Source organism: Heterodontus francisci, chromosome 37, assembly GCF_036365525.1.
Source record: "Heterodontus francisci isolate sHetFra1 chromosome 37, sHetFra1.hap1, whole genome shotgun sequence".
NCBI lineage: Eukaryota > Metazoa > Chordata > Chondrichthyes > Heterodontiformes > Heterodontidae > Heterodontus > Heterodontus francisci.
Genome location: NC_090407.1, coordinates 7209996 through 7231397, shown reverse-complemented (window position 1 = coordinate 7231397; position 21402 = coordinate 7209996). Strand labels below are relative to the sequence as shown.

The 21402-nt window shown below is 40.2% G+C and overlaps 1 protein-coding gene across 3 annotated transcripts in view; it reads left to right on the top strand.

The window, feature by feature from the left end:
* The window catches only part of tmem201 (transmembrane protein 201), a 187138-nt gene extending 177519 nt beyond the window's left edge, over positions 1-9619 (top strand). For all 3 annotated transcript variants that reach the window (XM_068016976.1, XM_068016975.1, XM_068016974.1), the window contains one exon: positions 1352-9619. In XM_068016976.1, the coding sequence (XP_067873077.1) occupies positions 1352-1449 (98 nt within the window). In that variant the 3' untranslated portion in view covers positions 1450-9619. The remainder of the gene's footprint in view (positions 1-1351) is intronic.
* Positions 9620-21402: the final 11783 nt, after the last annotated feature.

Here is a 21402-nt window from a genome sequence, read left to right as displayed (position 1 = left end):
CTCCGGTTAAATTGACATTAACTCACTGAGAACTCTTTTTAGCCAAAGCCAGCCCTACTTAGAGAGACATTGCAACAGTCCTAAGTAGGGTGTCACTGACTTTATACTCGTGTAGCTCTGTTGCAGCACACATGAGAGTTTTACACTGTCATAAGGTTTCTTTAAATGAAGGATTAAACCACCACAATTGTGCTGTCCGATACTAATCGAATTAATGTTTTGGCAGACAGTGTCCCTTTAAAATGACAATGTTTGAAGACTGAGCTCGAGGAAGGAAAAGAAAGGGTTAGCTGAGCAGTTAAGCAAATTCAACCATTGACCTTTTCTGGGAACATGGCACATTAGAAGCTTTGTAACTATGTAATCACCCTGCGTGTCTCAGAGATTCAGGCGAGACATCCAGGTGTTTAATTTGACAGTTTGATGGATATGAAAATGCTCTGGGATGCACACTGCTTCTGCCCTGCAGGATGTAGACACTTTCAATTGAAACCCGTTATATCTGGGGCAAGTAAAGGTTAACTTGTTGAAAATGCTTAAACAGCAGAAATTAGACTGTGGAGCTGAACTTGTCAGTGCGCTATACGTTTTGCTGAGGTGGTTGCTTTCTGTGATCTTCCTGCCACTAGAGTTTTTTTTTTTTTTGAAGCCTTCTGTTTGGATTAGACACGGGGGCCCATTATTTACATGCACAGTTTCAATGGGATTTTCAAATCTGCCAGTATTTTTAGATGCTAGAAGTTGATTCCAATCAAGAGGTCAGTACAGTCAGTAATAAAAAAAAAATTATCACAAAATGTCCCTCATTATGTGAGTAAAAATGAAGACAGCACAATTTGCTGATGGATGGAACTACATGTTTTCCCACAGGACAGTTCCGAAAAGCAAAATGTTACATTTAATTTAAGTATCCTGAAAACTGTGGACTTTTTAAAAATAAAATGACTTCATTTTGTCAGCTGAAAGCATACATTTTAAACCTAGTGAAGAAAGGATCTTGAAAATGAACACGTAAACCTTGCATGATCTTCCACCTGGTTTTAAAAATCCTGCTTTTCTTGTCCGTTTAATTGGGCTTAGGTCTGTACTCCCAGCAGTTCACTAGCTATATTACTTAAGCAATGTGGGGGCATCACCTCAGGACTTTGCATCCAAGCCATTAATAATAAATGAAGCTGGTCCAGTTGACAAAAAAATGTATTTTTTATGTATTATGCTAAATCATCTGTTTTTTAAAAAACTGCTCATTTTCTTGATCCATGAACACCAATTAGCTGTAATTGTGAATATTTCCTTTGCTCATTTAGTCTATTTATATGTATTCTATTTTGTTGCACACTCTCTAACCAAGGGCTTTGTGGAAACATCCTGTGGAAGATGCTTCTGGGTTTGAGTCTTACTGCAAATGTGATCTTTGCCTCAGTCTACCTCTACCAAGATCTATACTGATCAGAAAACAATAATTCAGGACATCTTCTGAAGAAACTGTCAAAGATTTGACACACCAGTCGACCACTCCTGGTCACACAGCTTCACACTGCAGATGAACATCGCCTTTGCATCATCAATGAACCATCCCTTTGCCCTCATCAAAGACTTGTAGGGTGCAGCCAAGTTACAGGAATAAAATGAGGGTGCAGCCTATCGGGTCCTCTCACAGGTATGATGTGTGGAAACTTCTCCCTCTCCTCCCCGTCACACACCCCTGCAAATTTATATTTGCATTTGTAATGGTCCAGGCTCCACTGCATCTTATTAGTTTCTGTAAAGCCTGCTGACTGGTGCTCATGTGCACAAGAAACAAAAAACATTAATGTGGCTTACTACTGCATTGAGTGAACGCAAAGAAAATGCAACTTAACTGGCTATTGGTGATTCATTGTTAAATGTATCTCATTTTTTTATATATATTTTTTAAAGACTGCTCTAGCCTGGTTTTGTTTATAGAACTTTTTCCAACCAGTGTGTTTTTCCTGATTTATTGCTCATGCCTTGCAAAGCGAGATAGGTTTAGCATCAAAACATTGTTCAGTATTCGCTTGTCTGAGTAAAAAACAATGTGCAGTGTCATCGATGGTACAATTTACAGCAATGCTCACCTTTTCACTGCCTCTGTGACTGGACTGTCCCAGCTACTTATCGACTGGGAGGTGATGAGCTTAACAGCTCGCAGGCAGTTGGGAAGAGGTCCATGACCGAAAATATATTCGCAAAAACGTTGACAGGAGGTTTGTTGAAAAAAGAAGTTATTTTTGACTTTGACAGCCATCCCTCTTCTTCTCCAGGGAAACAAAACAGATTGAAGTCAGTACGTTGCTGAAGTTTACACACAGTCTGTTGACTTACTCTTGGAGTGGCACAGACTTAAGGAACTGCTAACATTTTGTTTATCCTGCCTTTCTACAAATTTATAAGTTACAAGTTTATTGAGATTAGAACACCGAAGTTGCAAAAGTAACATAAATTCAGCTTCTCCCAATATGATAGATTCTTTGCCTTCACTTTTAAGTTGGAAAGTATTCATCTCACTAAAGTGGGCTGGTTGAATTGCAAATAGTCAACTGAAAATCTATTTGGAGAGAAAAAAGGTCCTGCACTAGAAGGGGTTAAAGTTGCATTCTGTTATTCCAGTCTGCAAATTCTTACACGGTTCAGACTGACCTGCTATAGCTCAACTTACTGCCAAGTAATACTGACCAGGGCAAATGGACATTTGTAGCTGAACAAATGGGCAGAGTAAATTCTCTGAGGGATCCCATTTCTCCTCTTCCTTTCAGCCAGTTGGCTCAACAAAGTGGAATGTTTGAAATTAAGGCAAATATTAAACTATTTTTGAAGGGGAAAGGGTGGGGGAAGGGAGGGGAGTAGCAATCATCAGAAACATTGTTTTTGGCTTCCAGATCACAGCAGATGTCTTTGTTGTCTGCTGTAGGTAAGGATAGTGCCTCAGGGAGGGTATACCTAAATGTAGGTTGGTTGACTGTGGTAGAGCTGTCTTAAACAAGAGTCTACAGACCCTCAAGTTAAATTCACAATCAATACCAATGAACATGGCTCTATTTTAAAGTAGATATAAAGGATCATAATGTGATAACCATATTGAAGTGGGGCTAATTAGTATGGTTTGGTGCTGGCTGCAGAAGGAGTTTGAGTCTGAAAAGCAGCCTTTCAATGCTTATTCATAGCTCTATGGTTATGAGATAACGCTCGACCCCTTTGTTCAGAAAGCTTGACATCATGTAGAAGGTCAGCTTTTGGATAAATTAACAATTCACTATTCTACTCCCAATTGGACATGAGTTTAGTCAGCTGACTAGCACAAGGAAGTGGTGGATCACATACAACCATGTTTTTTGATTTAGGAGTTTAGCTTTAGTTGGAAACACATAGTAGGAAGAGGATTACGAAAGGAAAACTTTGGAATAAGGAATATTGTTAAGAATAGTTGCACTCCTTGGTGATGGCTGAAAATTGCCAGCAGTGAGAGTATGACCTGGTTTATACTCATTATCATCAAGAAACATAACTCACTGGCACCATTCTAGAGCCCAGGTCTTGATTTCTGCTTTGCTGGTTTATTCTGCCTCTGCATATCTTGCTTATATTTGAATTCTGTTTCTCAATTCAACCAAAGCATCCAGTCAATGAAGTAGCACCACACCCAACAGAATGACAGCACTGGCTTTGAGAAGCAACAAAGCCTGCCAATGAAAGTCAGATGCTTGTCGTTCAGACCAACAGTGCCATAGTAAGGCAATTTTCGGCTGACGACTGAGTAACTATGTTTTACACTGCAGACATCTCTGCATCATTAAGTGTTGTATAAATGGTTTTGTGCATTGTTTATATGTTTTTGATGAGTGTTATTTGTGGGGGGAAGTGATGGAAAATATTCCTCAAAAGCATTTAGATTTTACTAGTAAATGAAACACTGATAGGTTTGGTTGAGTGAGTGCTGAAACCAAATAGAGTTCCCATAATCCAAAAACTTAATGGGGTACTTTGTACTTTCATAAATGGACCAAACTAATATGCAGATTATATTTTTACTTTAACTAGTACAGAAAACTGAGATGAAACAGAATCTATTATTTTCTAATTTAAAAAACTTATGAATGCATAAAAAAGTCATATTTCTAAAAACTGCAGTGCTCCCAATAACAGAAGTGACACCAAGGAACAGAACAGTCTGTACTCTTCCACCATGTGTCTCCTGGGTTTTGCCCAATGTATGACATTCAGATCATTTTAAGCTATTTGCCCATGCAAACCTTTCCAGTGTTTATCATACCCTGCCATTCTGCCGTGCTCATACTTTAGCGCATACTATCCTTTGAGTTTCCAGTTGCCAGTCTCACATTGTTTGCTGTTTGTCCATGGTTTCTTGCATGTGGTGCTTCACAAATATGAGCTGCATCCTTTCATTCTGTAGTTTTCTGGCATCATCCCACTCTGGCTGAATGTGTTCCAAATGCTCATGTTAATTTATTGCTCCTTTTCTTACAATCTACCACATTTCTATCACATGTGAGTTTCCTATCACATCTTCCACCCTGAGTGACTATTGCCCCTGTTTGTCACTGGTAATAAATTGGCAAACTAAGGAGCAAAAGTGAGAATCAGAAACCTGCTACTCCAAGCTGTGCGGCAGTGTAGCGGGAAATTACAGATGAGAGTGATCAGCAAATTATCAATCACTCGTGAGTAACTCCAGATCAAGAGAAGACTACATGAGACCAGCAACGAGAAACAAGGTGTCATCAGTGAATTACCACTATTGAACAATGCTGCATTTATATTGCACCGTAATTTCGATAAACAGCCCTGACGCTGGCAACAGCACAGTAGTAGAAGCATTAACATCGTCGTGACTGCTTGCTGTGGGTTGGAGGCCTTCTGAAAGAGGTGGATTCTCACTGCAGTCTCTTTGGGCTGTAGCTATGAGCTGGCACTCTGATTTTTGCACTGTAGACCTTAAGCTACTATCTAAGAACATTGCCTGCCAGAAACTGAAAACCACAAATGCAACTTGCAAGTGACTGCGTGTAGGTAAGATCTGTCATGCACAGGTTGTTGTTTTAGTATTGTCACTGCAGTTCATACCCTAAAAGGTAAGCAGGATGAATTTCACAGCACCAGCAACCTAACGTATTGTGGTGCCATTTCCAATTGGAATGTTCCCAAAATACAAAAGCAACTCAGGGAATAGGAGCATAACTACTGATGATAAACAATGGGCCAAGAGCAACAATGTCTGTGATTGTCACTGGAGTGCTGTTAGAATTGACTCATTGAATTTCCATAACCTGCACCAATTCTTTAAAAAGATGTGGATAATTATTTGAAAAGCCTATTATGGACTCTAGTTTCATCACTGTTTCTGGTAAGGCATTCCATAGACCTACAATCCTCTATGCAATAAGAAGAAACTATTTTTTCTCAAAACCTTCCCTTTGGGGGTGATCGTTTGAAATTTATGCCCTGTAGATATCGACACAGCAATCTGTAAAAGGTTTTCTCAATATACTGTTCAAAAGCCCTCATAATTTTGAGCATCACTATTGATCTCTTAACCTCTTTGCTCTAATGAAAAGAGCCCCAGTTTCTCACCCTATTTAAAGCTACTCATCCTTGGGATCATAAATCTCTTCTGTATCTTCTCCGTGGCCTTGACATCCTTCCCAAAATTTGACACTTGGCAAGATTAATTCACAATGGATTTGTAGTCAACTGCAAGGGTAATCCACATGAGGTCATTACCATGAAGATAAAGGTCAAGAACGAGATGATTAATGAAGGCCTGCATAGTAGAGAAGAATGGAAAGATTGTTGCCATCCATGAGACAGAATAACGAGAGCAATCTATCCAACAGAAAGAAGCTGCAGGATGAAGGTAACGATCGAGGGGTAACAGGAGTTATTGTGGAACATGTGGTGAGAAACCATGGGACAAGAACCTTCTAAGTCGACAGTGGCTTGGAACAGACTGGTGAGAGAGCTCAGCATGGGATAATTGGAAAGAACCAACAAGGTGGAGCTGTCAATGACTCATCAACGGTGACAGATTTACAGGATCAGTACAGTGGAGAGCAAAAACAATGACAGTGAGAAACTTGGACAAATGCATTCATTGTGCGATTGGTAAAAGAGGGCAGCAGTTCCAGGGATCGGAGACCCCGCAGGATGCATTTACACTAGAGATACCAATCTGAGATTACCAGCTGCTCACTGGATTCAGTCATCTCGGGTATGTTACTCTCAGAATGTGATCCTCCTGCCCAAGCATGAGCGAGCTACCTGCCCGTAAGTGCACATAGGTGCCTCTCTCAGCTGTTGCATTTTAAATTTGTTGAGCGTGTGGGTAGGGAGGTTCACGCAATAAATATTTAAATCAAGTCATGAGTAAGTTTTAGAAAGTGCTCATGACATTCTACAGACTCCCTCATCACTTTTTAAATCATATTTGACAGTGCAACTTCAGTGCAGTATCACATCTGAATAGTAAAAGATTATTTTCACACTGTTATGACCGACCGCTCCAGGCAAAGTCCCCAATCAAAATATACAATTCTGATTGTGGTGGGCGAAACACACTGTTAATTCAATTCCGTCACTCCACAGATCGCCTAACATACAATTTTAAACTTTCCAAATTAAAGAAAGACCCAGCCAAGTTGCACCATCTGCTAATCCCCAAATGAGGCTAACCAAACTAGGTGTCTTCAAATCAACAAATTAACTGTTTAATTAGAAAAACTAAATTCGTAAACACTATGAAGGTATAAACAACATCTAAAATAGAAAAAATTAGAGTCCTTGCAAATTTACAGTCCAATGTTGCTTGAAGTCCTCACAGCCGTCTGATGGGGAAAAAAGGTTCTTCAACAGTAGAACAGTCCATAGTCTAATTCCAGCAGTAAGTGATGCTTTCCTTCTCAAGCGAATTTCAACAATTAATGACTTGCAAACACTTTCAATTGAATCAATCTGACTTTAGAGTTTTTGACAATAAAATATTGTCACTGTCTAACTTCCTTTCCGTCAGTTTAAATTACCAAGATCTCTGTTTTGGCTTGACTTTTTTTTAGAATTTTGAGAGATAATTAAGCAAACTAAAATTCTCTTCCTTCAGTTTAAATGGCTGAGAGCTCTTTTTTTTTAGATGCTAACACCAGCTGTCTGTCTGTGCTCTCTGTTAGAACAAACTGTCTTCAACTAAAAAGCCAGTTCAAAATTGAATTGTAACAAATGTATCGCTTGATACTCACTCCAAGTGGCACTATCTATGGTAACGGGAATGCACCCTTTGAATCGCAGTCTCCAAATGGTTGTACCCAACGGCAACCGAAAATGCATTTTCTCTAACTCCTGAGGCTTGCTGGTTCTTAAAGCAGTACTGATCCTTTGCAAGCCTTAAAGGTGCACAGCATATTCCCGGGAAAAAAACTACAGGACCATGACAACACGCCAGCCACAGGACTTGGAATAAGTTGCTCTGTGGCTCACGTCAGCCTCACTTCACACAGGCACCTCCTGAAACTGATCAGAGTGCTTGGGGATTCCTTTGGTTGTGATGTCAAACTGCCCACTGCACTAAATAATGTTTATTTTTTTGAAAGAATCTTTTTTAATCATTTAGTATTTTCTTGGTGCTGCAGAGCTCTTACCTGTGGAATTGAACTTTTGAAGACAGCATTTACAGTGTGATGTGCAGTTCAGATCTGAAACCACCAGGTACTGGGGGTTAAACCGTTGGATCTGGAGATTGCTTTGATCAGAGGTTGACCCTGTTCTCAAACTGCTTCACTGCAAGACTACAATCGGTATGAATGTGCCATAAGATTGCATCCTTCATTGAATCTTGTACTGCTTCTCTCTAGACAGGATCCAAATCCCAAGTTACTCTGCAAAGTTGGAGTCGGTGCAACACAGAAACTGCTCCACAGTGACACACCCTTTCATAGGTCATTGGTGAATAAGCAGTAAGCAGCAGCAAGGCAGAGGCAGTCAGTAACGGGCAATAGCAGGACAAGATGGATCCAAAAAAAAGATCAGAGTAGATAGCTTAATGTGATCTGAATTCTTACCTTAGGCAAAACACACCACAGGAAGGCTGCAGACATTGTGGTACATGCTGTTTGCCTGTCCATTGATATCACTCCCACTTTCGCTTTGGCTGAGCAGAGATGGAATCTGATGCTTCCCTATCCCAGGTCATTTTAAGGGGTTGTTTTACAACATATTCTGACATCACTTAATAGCTAACAGTCATTAATCAGCTTAATCTATTGTAAACTCTTCATTCAGATGCAATTGCTTTAATATTACAGCTTTCATTTTGCTCCTTCTCGACCTATTGCAAGGATTAATTTTCTCACTGCAGCACCTTTTTGCAAGCAAAGCTGCTCGTAAAATGCTCTTTATATGTTAGCGTTTGTAGACTTGTTTGTACGATTCAAACAGTCCCTCTAAGCTGCTGAAACAAAATACTGAACAATGTGACAAAACACTAATGGAAACAAATCACTCAGACAACGTAGGCTAGCTAAATTAATTTTATCGAATGAATGCAAAGGTAGAGGGGGGAGCTCCGTTTTTTACCTCCCCACTGCCCCCCCTCCACCCCAGGCACACCCAAGGTGAAGCTGAAACCAAATCTTAGAACTGGTTTAACAGCTTCCTTATGCAACAATTCAACAGCAGTAATAGACAGTGGGTCTATGATATCTGTTTTGTTTACAGGACATTTGCAGTGAGGCATCATTTTAATGCTAATCTTTCACAGGATCTCCTCAGTCTGGACTCAAACAGCTGAATGATGTACATAATGTTTGCATATATGGTGATGTGTTGGGTTATTTCATATTTAGCCGTTTTCACCGTCTCACTGTATTAATGCTGTCTGTGGGTTTTATTAGTTGTAAGATAGTTGAAATTCCAGAATGATTGAGCCTGATTTTTTTTTATGTCCATCTGTCTTGAATGCTCAGCCTCGTGTCGATGCAATGTGTAAGTGATTGCACAAAAGGAAGAAGGTGGCATCACTAACAGAAATGCAGTTTAATGCTGTTATGCTTCATTTTGCTTTTTTATAAAAGGAAATAAAAGTTTGTCGGCGAGAAGTTTTTATTTCTTCAGGTTTTACTTGCTTCCTGGTTACAATTTATTTTTTGTATTGGGGGGGAAAAAACTTTCTTCCTTTCCCATTTTTTCCTACAAGTGTTGAATGATTTTTTTTTTTTGATTGTCAAGTTAACGAATTTCAATGTTTGGGTAAATCATTTACAATTTTGTCCTGTCCTGTTCTTCCCTTCCCTCCTTCCTCTGCTCTGCCTCACTGCTTGACCAAGTGCTCAACCTTGGCCGAGTGCCTCGTATCTGAATTCAGCTCATGGGAGCCATTTCTAGGGCCTCTCTGAAGGTTGCCAAGATTTGTGCCAGATTCATAGTAAAAGCACACCACCCACTCTCTCCAATTTAGAGGCAGTCAGAAGTAAGACTGAACTTTTATCTATAAGCCTGGGCTGAATTTATATTGGACCGAGAGATAAAACAGCAATGCGTTTAATCTATTACCACCCCAACTGGAAATATTTTTTAAAGTGTTTTTCAAAGAAGTTTAAATTCTGTATAAGGGTTTCTCTAACAAATTGCTTTCTTAATTGATCCATTGCAGTTTGATTCCCAGTCTTGACTGGATCTTTGGCTTTGATAGTCTGCTGTGAATTGAGCAAGGAATGCTGACAGGGAATCTTGGTTTCTTCTCCAGGCAGCATGAGGTGATTTATGTGGGCTTGCACATCTTGGGTTGCGGGGATAGAGGGGACGGGGGTGAAACAAACACCATTTTGAAAATATGCAAAGATCTTTGGTATGTATGTTTGAAAAAAACTCAAACGAAGTGTGTGAAGGCGATAATTATCTAATACAAAAGCAAAACACTGCAGATGCTGGAAATCTGAAATAAAAACAAAGTGCTGGAAGTATTCAGGTCTGGCAGCATCTGTGGAGAGAGAAACAGTTAACATTTCTAGTTATTGCTTTCAATAGAAAATAATTTGAGTCATTTCTCCTCTCCCCACCACCCCCCCCCCCCCCCACCCCCAGCTGCTGCAACAACAGATTCTTCAAAATTATACACTTTTAAATATTGGAAGAATCAAATTCAGTTCATTCAGGTAATGTTCCATTTTAATGCATAAGTAAGCATTTTATAATGAACTATTTGTAGATAACCAGGGAAATGGGACTGTATTTGACTAATTTTATATCATATTCTTGGACTGTGATTGTCCAAAGATCTGTCACATGTCAAAGACCACCAACTAATGCCGATGTGAGGTGTTTAAAGATGTTGGTAATACTTGGTGTTGTCTAGGGCTTTATTACAAATACTAGCTAATGGGTTATGGAAGTGAGCACTAAAGTGCAGTAATCACCCCAGGTTTTGTCTATTAATAACACATTGGAAGATGGGAATGGGAGTAGGCCATTCAGTCCCTTGAGCCTATTCTGTTAGATTATGGCTGATCTGTACCTGCCTTGTTTGTGCATAATTATATGCATGGGGCAATATCAGAATTTAGAAAAAAACTAATACGCCAGCACTGTTATCTTATTGATTCACTTAAATCACCGTGGTCAATCCACTCAATTTATCTAGACACCAATAAGCACTTACAAACTTACTGTAGGAGCTGCAAACATCAAACTGCTGCTTGAACAGATCCCTCTGCACCAACACTACTATCTAAGATTACCATTATTAACTGTCTGCCTGTGTATTACACACACTTTCAGTCTGTAAAAATCAAATAAATGTGCAAGATAATGGAATTGAGAAATTTCCTCCTTCACGCCATCTTTTGGCTGGAGCCTGCTGCTACACTTTGACAGTTGACATTTGTTTCCTAGTAATCACAAGGAGTTAAGGTTTGTGGCCAAGAGGAGCCAAATTTGTTTTATAATGGAAAGAGAAATGTAACTCTTCCTCCTAAACTAATTTCCAATTTAAGGAGTACAGTGGTTTGGTCCATGGCTTCAATCCATTGATGGTCAATAATCACACCCATATTTGAGTTAATCTCTTCTCGGCCACGTCATTGTCACCTTCATGGAGGAGTTTGTCTTTTTCTATGGAAGTATGACCGAGCTCTCCTAGTGTCTCAGTGGACAAATGCTCCATCCAGTTTGTTGATGAGCCACACCTCCTTACTCACTTCTGGCAGAAGGTTAAAGAAGGACCCCAGCCTGATCTCTGGGATGACGTGTGGCACAGAAAGACTCAAAGGATTTCCCACTTCTACTCCTGGATCAGCTGAGTAATTGAGACAGTAAGCCAGTCGCTATCCATGAGAGGGAAAAGAATCTGCAATCGGAGGAGAACAGAAAATGCACTTTAAGTTTTAATTCTATTCTGACTATAGTGTGACTTTTGAACATGCAGGCAATGTAATGAGGTGCTGTGAGTGTTGCCAAACTCTGAGTGTTTCACTGTACTTACTCGTTAATTGTATTTGAACAGCAGGATGGAGCAATACTTTCTGGAATAGGAATAGATTTATGTATGGCTTACGGTCACCTTTCTTTTCAAAGCCACAAATTGTTCTGTTAGGTGAATTTCTAGGTTTCGTGAAATGCTATTAGTCACAGACTCATTATGGCACAGAAGAAGGCCATTCAGTCCATCTAGTCCTTGCTGACTCTCTGCACATCAATCCAGTCAGTCCCATGCCTCTGCTCTATCCCCATTTCCCTCAAGTACCTATCCAATTTCCTTTTGAAATCATTGATCATCTCTGCTTCCACCACCCTTTTCGGCAGCAAGTTCCAGGTCATTACCACATGCTGTGTTTTTAAAAAAAAGTTCTTCCTCACGTCCCCCGTCCCCCCCGTATCTCTTGCCTAAAACCATAAATCTCTGTCCCCTAGTCCTATTAATCACGGAAAATCTGAAGCATCCATAATAGATCATTGTTAGAGATTGAGAAAATTTCAAATTGAGAAAAAGCAAGGAATAAGTTTTTTGTGTGTCTCTCTCTACCCTTTTGCATGTCCCCTGAGGGCCTTATTTTACATCGCAGACTCCCAACTTACAAGATGTTCCAAGTAAGGATTGTTGGTTTGACATTGAGACTTGCACACACATTAATACAGTTTTACTGCTCTTAAATGTATGATATTTCCAAATGCAAAGCCAAAATCTGTGCAGATTAGCTCTCTATTGTATCTATGGATATAGAAAATATGTAAGTACTTTAGCGAAGTATAGTGAATTTAGCCAACCGACTGACTGTTCTTTACATTGAAGAAAGAAAAACTTGCATTTGTACAGTGCCTTTCACAGCCTCGGGACAATCAGAAGCACTACACAGCCAATTAAATCCTTTTGAAATGTAGTCACTATTGTAATGTAGGAAACTCAGCAGCCAGTTTGGGCACAGGAAGCTCCCACGAACTGCAATAAGGTAATGACCCAGAAAATCTGTTTGTGATGTTGGTTAAAGGATAAATATTGACTCAGACACAGGGGAGAACCACCCTGCTCCTCTTCAAAATAGTGCCTTGGGTCTTTTACATTCACCTGAGAGAGCAAACCGGGCCTCAGTTTAACGTCTCATCTGAAAGACAGCACCTCCAACAGTGCAGCACTCCCTCAGTCCTGCATTGGAGTGCCAGCATGGAGTATCCACACTTTGTGGCTGTTCAGCATAGATCAGGATTCTGTGTGTTGGGATTATCTTGTTCAAACTCACATTCCGTTCTCATGCAATGCCAAGTTAGCATAATGAAGTTTGCACCATCAATAGATCTGCCTTGTGTTATGTTTTTAAAAAAAGTTCTCATCAAATTGAGGCCCAATCAAGTGACAACAAATCCCATGGCATTATTTGAAGAAGAGCAAGGAGGTTCTCCCAATGTCCTTGACAACATTTTATCTGGTCATTTATCTCGCTGCTCTTTGTGGAACTTTGCTGTGCACAAATTGACTGCCAGGTTTCCTTACATTACAGCAAATGAAGTACTTTCTGATGTTGTAAAGGCTTTGGGACACCCTGAGATTGTTGAAAGATGCTATATAAACGTAAATCAGTTGTGTTCATGCTACTGTGATTCCAGTAAAACCTTCCAACTTTCACTCTAATATGCAACTAATTTTCAGTTCTTGGGAGTTGTCTTGGAATTTTAAAAAGTGTTAATGTTTAAATATTTAAATATTTTGAAAATAAGAATTCAAGTATAGTTAATCAAATTCATCAATCGGTTGTGTGATTTATTTTTCAGCAGCTCGAACCAGAATGCTTTAATATAAAGGAACAAGGTACAGATTGTAGTGGCTGTAATAACACAATACCCAGTGTTCTGTACCAGTAACCACTAGTGCCTCATCTTCCTTGACAATTTACTTGTGTTTGTCAGAAGTCAATTAGGATGTGGGAATGCTGCGGGAAACAGTTTCAACCACTTCCACCTCCAGGCAGGGAGCCCCTCCAATCAGGTGATTGACAGAGCACTATTGGAGCCTGGAGCTTTGTGAACTCGTACACGCCCTTTCTTTCTCTCTCTCCCTCTCTCCTCTTTTCTCTCCGTCTCTCTCAGAGGTGGCAAAGGAAAATAAGCACAAAAATAATCTCTACAGGTATAGACTCTGGAGGGGAAAAAAAGTCACATTCATTTGCAAAACCTTTTTGAGTAATCCAAGGCAACACTTTAACGTGGAGTCAGAGGTTCAAGATAAAATGTAGACAGTAATTAGACCAATTACAGCATTTGTCTAGTTCAGGAGCACTGTGCCTTAGATGAGTTTCATAACAGTAAAAAGCTTAGATATTTGAAAAAAAATCAGATAGACATTTACAGCGCATTTTATTCTAAGGCACAAAAGCTTTTCCCATAATGTCCCGGTGGTCCAATTATCATTGTAACCTTATAATTTCCTGTTTAGATTAACACATGCCATTATTTTACGCTCTAAGGCGTGGTTCGTAAGAATCTTTAACCAGAGTCTTGCTGGTGCTTGTCTTGCATTCTCTTCTTATCCCTCATATTTACAGTCGGTCTCACCTTCAGGAAGTACAAATGCACCTGAGAATACAGGTAGTACAAGAATCAGCATAGCTAGGTTGGAGTTTATTACACGGAGGGTAACAGGTCAGATTCTGTTACTGGACCACAACACGTATCAGTGTCCAGATAACACTAGAAATTAGAGCACAGAAGGAAGGCATTCAGGCGATTGTGTCTGTGCCAGACTTAGTTCCTGAACTGGAGATATGTACTCAAATTCCACTTCCTAGAAACCACAAGGATGAAACTTAAGCAATATCTCCTAACTCCGATATGCTATGTCCTTGTAAAACACCCTAACCTTGGTTAAAACATGGGGATGGCAGTTCAATTCTTGCAAGTAGCTTGTTCTCCAAACCCTACATTTGCTTTAATTCCAACCAGTAAGCAGTCTGACAGCTGCTTCTAATCACTATTTTGGCTGTTGTGACTGATTGCAGATGCCAATAATCTATCAGTGTGAACTGAATTGCTATTGGTCCTCAATTTGAACCAATGATATTATGGGTTTCGGAAAGGTTGCTGTTAAACAAAGCTATCTTCTTGAATATATTGCAAAGTTGCACCATGTTTGAATATAGTACAAAGCAGTAACATCATTGAATCTAAGATTTGTAGCAGTTTTTGAGTAAGTTACAAAGCTGTAACTTATGTCTAATATGTGTGTATTGGATAGATTTGGATCCTAGTCTTAAGTTTTCTGAGGCTCCTGTATTCTGTGATGTTCATAAATCTAATTTTGTAAGATGGGGAGTTGCATAACTATGACTTGTATTTGTTTGGGTTTTTCAGATTAAACACTGCTTTTATTCCCGTAAATGAGCGAGATTTTTATTTTAAACTTTTGAAAAACTGTATTGTGTATACAGGAGGACTTCAACATTATAGAGGCCTTGGGACTGGAGTGTGTTCATTTCTTTCAAATATCTGTAATTTTTCTGAGTCTTGAATGCTGACTTTATCCTTTAATACTGTAGGAGAGAGGCATGAGACCTCCCATAGAATGCAAGTGTTAAGTGCCCATTAACTGTCCTCATTATAGGTAAATCAAAAGTACATTCATTTTTTAAATATGCACACTGTATAAACAGGAAATAAATTTTGTACAAGAAGGCCTCGAAGGTTTACAAAGTGAACTGTCAAGTTTCCCACTGACATCCTCATATTACTGTTCTCCTAAGGCATGCCCCCATTTTGCAGCTTAAGCTACTTCTACATTCCAGAGCGTATGAGTATTACACTTGTATTTTACCTCGGCTGTGCACTTTCCACTGAAATTTTGTTCCACTGGAAAGGCTACTGTAATCCATCAGCAAGAATTAGTAAAACAATTTTTTTTTTTTAAAGATCCAGTGGCTCTTAAGTAAGAACATAAAATGCATGAATAACATAGCTGGGTATGTTTCTGGTGGATGGTCCATTGGCCCTGCTACATTTGGCGCATGATGCTGGAGCCTGATATTTTAAAAGCGCTTGGCTATAAAGGTGTTGTGTTATAAGTGTACAGGTAGAATTTACAAGATTTTCAAGATCCCTTGTACATCGAGGGCAGACCTTACAGAGGACATGGTCATTTTTGTTCTGCGTGCTTTTATTTTCCATGCACTCATTGAGTGATTGCCTTGGAAACCATTAACTCCATCGGTAGGCTGTATGTATAATGGAGTTTGTTTCTGCACGAGTCCTTCAATCTGTTCAGTGTTGAAGCACCAAGTCCACTTCTACTTTATTTGGACCTGATTTAACCACCTTTTCCTGTCTCTTGCACCCACTCTGATTGCACTTCCCATTTGATTTTTCATTGCTTCTCCACACCGCCAACCCTGATCCCACACATTCACACATACATTTCTACCCATATTAGCTGGGATCATCCATCCTCCAACATAGCCATGTCCTGATCACATGTAACTCGTAAACTAACCTCTTATTTCTTCAAACGTAAAACTCTAACCCATCCCTGATCTTGTGTCTTCATTTGCTTACTGCCCAGTCCTAGATTCCCAGTTCTCTCCCATACATTCTGAGCTGGATAAAATCCAGCCCTGAACTTAGTTCCTGCCTCATACAAAAAAAAAGACCAAATTTTTGAATTGCCTCCACAACTCGTGTGCTTCTAGCTTGTATCTTATTTTCTCCTCAACAAATAGGAACGATGGGACAACAAAGGGCACTCCGTCCAATCCAAAGTCTTCCTCAGCAGGTCAGGCAGCATCTGTGGAGAGAGAAGCATAGTTAACATTTCAGGTCAGTGACCTTTCATCAGAACCTTCGAACCAGAGCACATCGTGGGGGAGAGAGACAGTTTAAAAACAGCGCGGGACCTCTAAGTGTGACATTACAGGAAAATTGTAAGTTGATTGGCTGTTGAGTATTTTGCTATTTTCTAATTTATCTTTCATGACTCAGGTAATTTATCAATAATTGTAAGCTTTTATTGCTAATGGTAATATTTAATAATTAGTAAGTTGATTGACTGGTAAGTGCTTAGTGTCAAGGACAGTGTATTAAAAGCCATCTTAGGACACCGGAGTTTGGGAAGATCTATAAATAAAAAGAACTTCAACTTTAAAATAAATACCTAAAACATACGTGTGTAATTAAGAAACGTATAGCTCTTATTTTGTAGGTAGTTCTGGCATTTAATAAGCACAGCTGTGGAATGTGGGATCTCCTGGACACCAATGGGATCTAGGACAAACATGTCTGCAGAAAGTGTAATCAGCTAGAGGAATTCCAGATCAGGATTATTGATCTGGAAGCCAAACTGCAGACACTGCGCAACATCAGAGAGGGGGAGAGATACCTGGACACTTTGTACCAGAGGACAGTCACACCCCTTAGAATAGGGTCATCTGTTTTGGCCAGTGGTGGGGGACAGGAGGGTGTGACCGTGAGTGATTCAGGTAAAAGGACCAAGCAGACAGCAGTGGAGGAGCCTCAGCCTTTGCAATTGGCAAATAGGTTTGAGGTGCTTGCAACCTGTGTGGAGGAGAGCGAGGTCTGCAGGGTGGATGAGCAGACTGGCCATGGCACCATGGTACAGGAAGCCGTTCAAGCAGGGGAAGCGGAAAGGAAAGTAGTGGTAGTAGGGGACCGTTTAGTAAGGGGGATTGACACTGTTCTCTGCAGCAAAGAGCGTGAGTCCAGAAGGTTGTGTTGCTTTTCCAGTGCCAAGATTCAGGACATCTGCTTAGGGCTGCAGAGGAACTTACAGTGGTGGTGGTCCATGTAGGTACCAAAGACATAGGCAGGACAAGGAAAGAGGTTCTACATAGTCAGTATGAGGATCTAGGCACCAAATTAAGAAGCAGAACCTCAAAGCTAGTAATCTCTGCATTATTACCTGAGCCACTTGCAAATTGGCATAGGGCAAATAAGATTAGAGAAATGAATGTGTGGCTCATATGATTGGTGTGGTAGAAATTCCATTTCATGGGGCACTGGCATCACTACTGGAGAAAGTGGGGACTGTTCTGTGGGACGGTCTTCAACTCATTCAGTCTCTAAACTTGATTAAGGTTTATGAATTTTCTAGTGCTATGATGACAGTCTCGGTAAAATATCCTGCTTACCTCTGCCTCTCAACGCCTTAAAAACCTGGATCACATTCCTACGCCAATAAAGAATTCAGCTCTCTGAGTTGCTCTTCATAATCTGTCTATTAATCTCAAAATCATCCTTCCCTATTTTCTCTGAACTGTCCCCAATGCATTAGTGTCCTATTGAAGACAATTGCTCAAAGCTCCACATAATATTTCAAACATAACCTCACAAGGGTTAGAATATTTAAATCCATAGCATACAAGGCTACGGCCCAAGAGCTGGAAAATGGGATTAGAATAGATATAGGTGCTTGATGGCCAGCACAGACACAATGGGCCGAAGGGCCTGTTTCTGTGCTTGTATAACTCCATGACTCTATAACTGTATTTCAGAAGCATTCTGGCCGTTAAATTCATTGATAATAGTTGACATACAATACAGCCTGATAAAAGGAGACTGTGGATTCAAATCCCCTTATTACCTTTGACAGAACAACTCAAGAGGCCCCTTCCTCTTTAATCTCTGATTATGCATTGATGCCACTAATTTCCATGTGGGTTCTCCCCATGTCCCACTGTAATTTCAGCAAAAGCCAGTGGAAACCCCAGAGAGACTGTGTAAAATGGTCATTTACACCATTTCTTCTGGGTTTCTGCCAAAGTTGCATTGGGAGATTGGGGAATCCCTGCAGAAGATCTGCACCTGAATGTTGATCCACTATGCATTAAATTCACCTGCCATTTCATAACCCATCTCTTTAATCATTTCAGGTTTCTTTTGAATGTTGTTTTTTCTCCCCTTATTTCTTGTTGCCAGGACAGAGCTTAGTACATTCAGCAAAATTACAAGAAAAACTGTCCTGCAAGCCATTTCTGCATAGTGTGAACACCAGGGACATTGAAATAGACCTCTGCAGATCTCTGCTTGTCGTGTTGCTTGACCCACAGTTAATCTCTCTCACCATGACTTACGCTGTTATCTCTTCTGTCATTTAATCATCTCCTGTACACCACCTAATCACTTGACAGATTTTTTTGTTTCTTCTGCATGTGTGGTCCTTTTCTCCTTGCTCTGTTCCTCCTTTATAAGCCGTTCATCTGCAACAACTTCCAGTTCTGACAAAGGATCGTAATGAAGTTGTAATACTGAGTAATCTGTGCAGCAGGGTCTCCTCTCTAAGGTAACTACTTAATTTTCCTAACAGTAACCTGTATTCGGAGGCCATCTGGAGTCCGCCCTAGAAATAGTCCTAGCAAAATGCTTTCCTGTTAACTATTGGGGAAGCACCAATATGTGTACTCATCTGTAGTGCTGCACCATGCACCAAATGTTGGAGTCTGAATACAGGAATTGAGAATTTCCAGCTATTCCTTTATACAGAATATCCCAAAAAAATCAGGTTCAGGTGCTGTTAACTACCCATTCCTCATATCATCTGATTTTGTTCATCTCTCTGCATATGTATGAATGCGATACACCCCACTAACCCGTACCACACATTAATGCGATGCACCCCACTAACCCGTACCACACATTAATGCGATGCACCCCACTAACCCGTACCACACATTAATGCGATGCACCCCACTAACCCGTACCACACATTAATGCGATGCACCCCACTAACCCGTACCACACATTAATGCGATGCACCCCACTAACCTGTACCACGTGCACTAACGCAGTACAGCACCGCTAATTTTTTTTTTCATTTTGAAGAGTTTTTTTTTTACCATAACACAACACAATTCAGTTATAAAGGTAGATTGGAGAAGTGAAGGCTGAGAGGAGATTTGATAGTTATTCAAAATTATGAGAATTATGAGGTGTCTGAACTCAGTAGACAGAGAGAAACTGTTCCCACTCGTGAAAGGATCGAGAACGAGAGGGCACAGATTTTTAAAGTATTTGGTAAGAGAAGCAAAAGTGAGACGAGGAAAAACTTTTTCGCGCCAAGAGTGGTTACTGTTTGGAATGTGCTGCCTGAGAACATGGTGGAGGCAGGTTCAATTGAAACATTCAAAAGGGGATTAGACAGTTATATGAAAAGGAAGAATGTGCAGGGTTCTGGGGAGAAGGTGGGGGAATGGAACTGAGTGAATTGCTCTTTCGGAGAGCCAGTGCAGACACGATGGGCCGAATGGCCTCCTGCATTGTAACTATTGTGTGATTCTGTGAAATGATTGTATAAATACTCTTATTTTGTTCATCTTTGTGTTGCAGCTAAAAATATCGAAATTGGGCGTGCAACGAGCATTTCTGAATTTTTCGCTTTGGATAATTTTATGGCAGTTCACAGTTTCAAGAAGTGAACTAAATTTTATGCCAACAGTTATTCACTTGACATGAAGTATCTAACTATCCAAATGCACATGACAGCACTTGGGGAAACAAAAGGTGTGTACTGAAGTGTAGCACTGCAGTGCAGGACAATGTGCGTCAACCCCAGTGAGGTAGTGTCTTTTCAGCCAGACGGTGGCGTAGTGGTAATGCCACTGGACTAGTAATCCAGAGGCTCTGGATAGTACCCTGGGGACACCGGTTCAAATCCCATCATGGTAGCTGGCAGAATTTAAAATTCAATTAATTCATTTTTTAAAATCTGGAATTGAAAGCTAGTCTCAGTTTCATGGCATCATTACTATTATCAATTGTCATAAAAACCCATCTGGTTCACATGTCCTTTTGGAGAAGGAAATTGGTCGTGCTAACCTGGTCTGGTCTACATGTGACTATCCACAGCAATGTGGTTGATTCAACTGCTCTCTCAAATGGCCTAGCAAGCCACTCAGTTCAAGGACAGTTAGGGATGGGCAACAAATGCTGCCCTGGCCAGCGACATCAACACCCACATCGCATGAAAGAATTAAAAATAAAATCTAGAGGGGAGCACTGAGTGTATGATATGTTAGTCCTCACATGGTCCATCAACCTGTAGCATTAGAGGCTCACGAGCAAGCTAGCTCTTGGTTGAGAGAGAATAAAAAGACCGAAAGAAACCAAGAGATCGAAAACTAACAATCCCCAGTGCTGGTGAACAAGTTCTGTGCAGATATCAAATTAGGTGATAACTAATCGAACTGTAACTAAACAGCACTTCAGATCCTCCAAATTACAAATAGAAATCTGAAGATTTAAGTTATAAATCCAGAGCCGAGAGACGTGATCTCAGAAACTGCAAGGAAACTAACATTGGTGCAAGGGTAAGAATAGTTCAATAGTCTGTGTTTGTTGTGAAGAATGCAGGTACTCTGATTGCTTTCGTACATTTGCTGGGAATATTTCAGTATGCTGTTTGCTGCTCTACCCTAAAGGTGTCTACTAGATAACAGTGAAATGATCCTTTGGGCTTTTGCTGAAGTAAGGGAGCTAATAGTTTTTTTTTTAAAAGCTATTAGACTCCTGAAACCTTTTTCCTTTGCTTTTCATACTGAGGCAGTAAGGAGCTTTGTGCACCAGAACTGAGAGCTGATTGTTTATTACTGGCGCCTAGCCTTTTCTACAAAACCGTCTCGACACAATCAGGGGCTTTTAAAACTCTTATCCTTCACAAGAGAGACTAAAATACTAACATAAATACTTGGTGTGAAACCCGCCTATTCATAGTTCAAGTGTTCACCCGGTGCATTAGAGTCCTGGATTGCTGAGACATTCAGTGCAAGTTTGAGTACAGGATGCAACAGATGAAATTAACTGTTTCCGGCTCACATTTCCATCTTCAGTATTCCACTTTGTCCAAATACAAATTGGAAGATTATTTTAATACCTATTTCGTTGACGCTCAAAGTT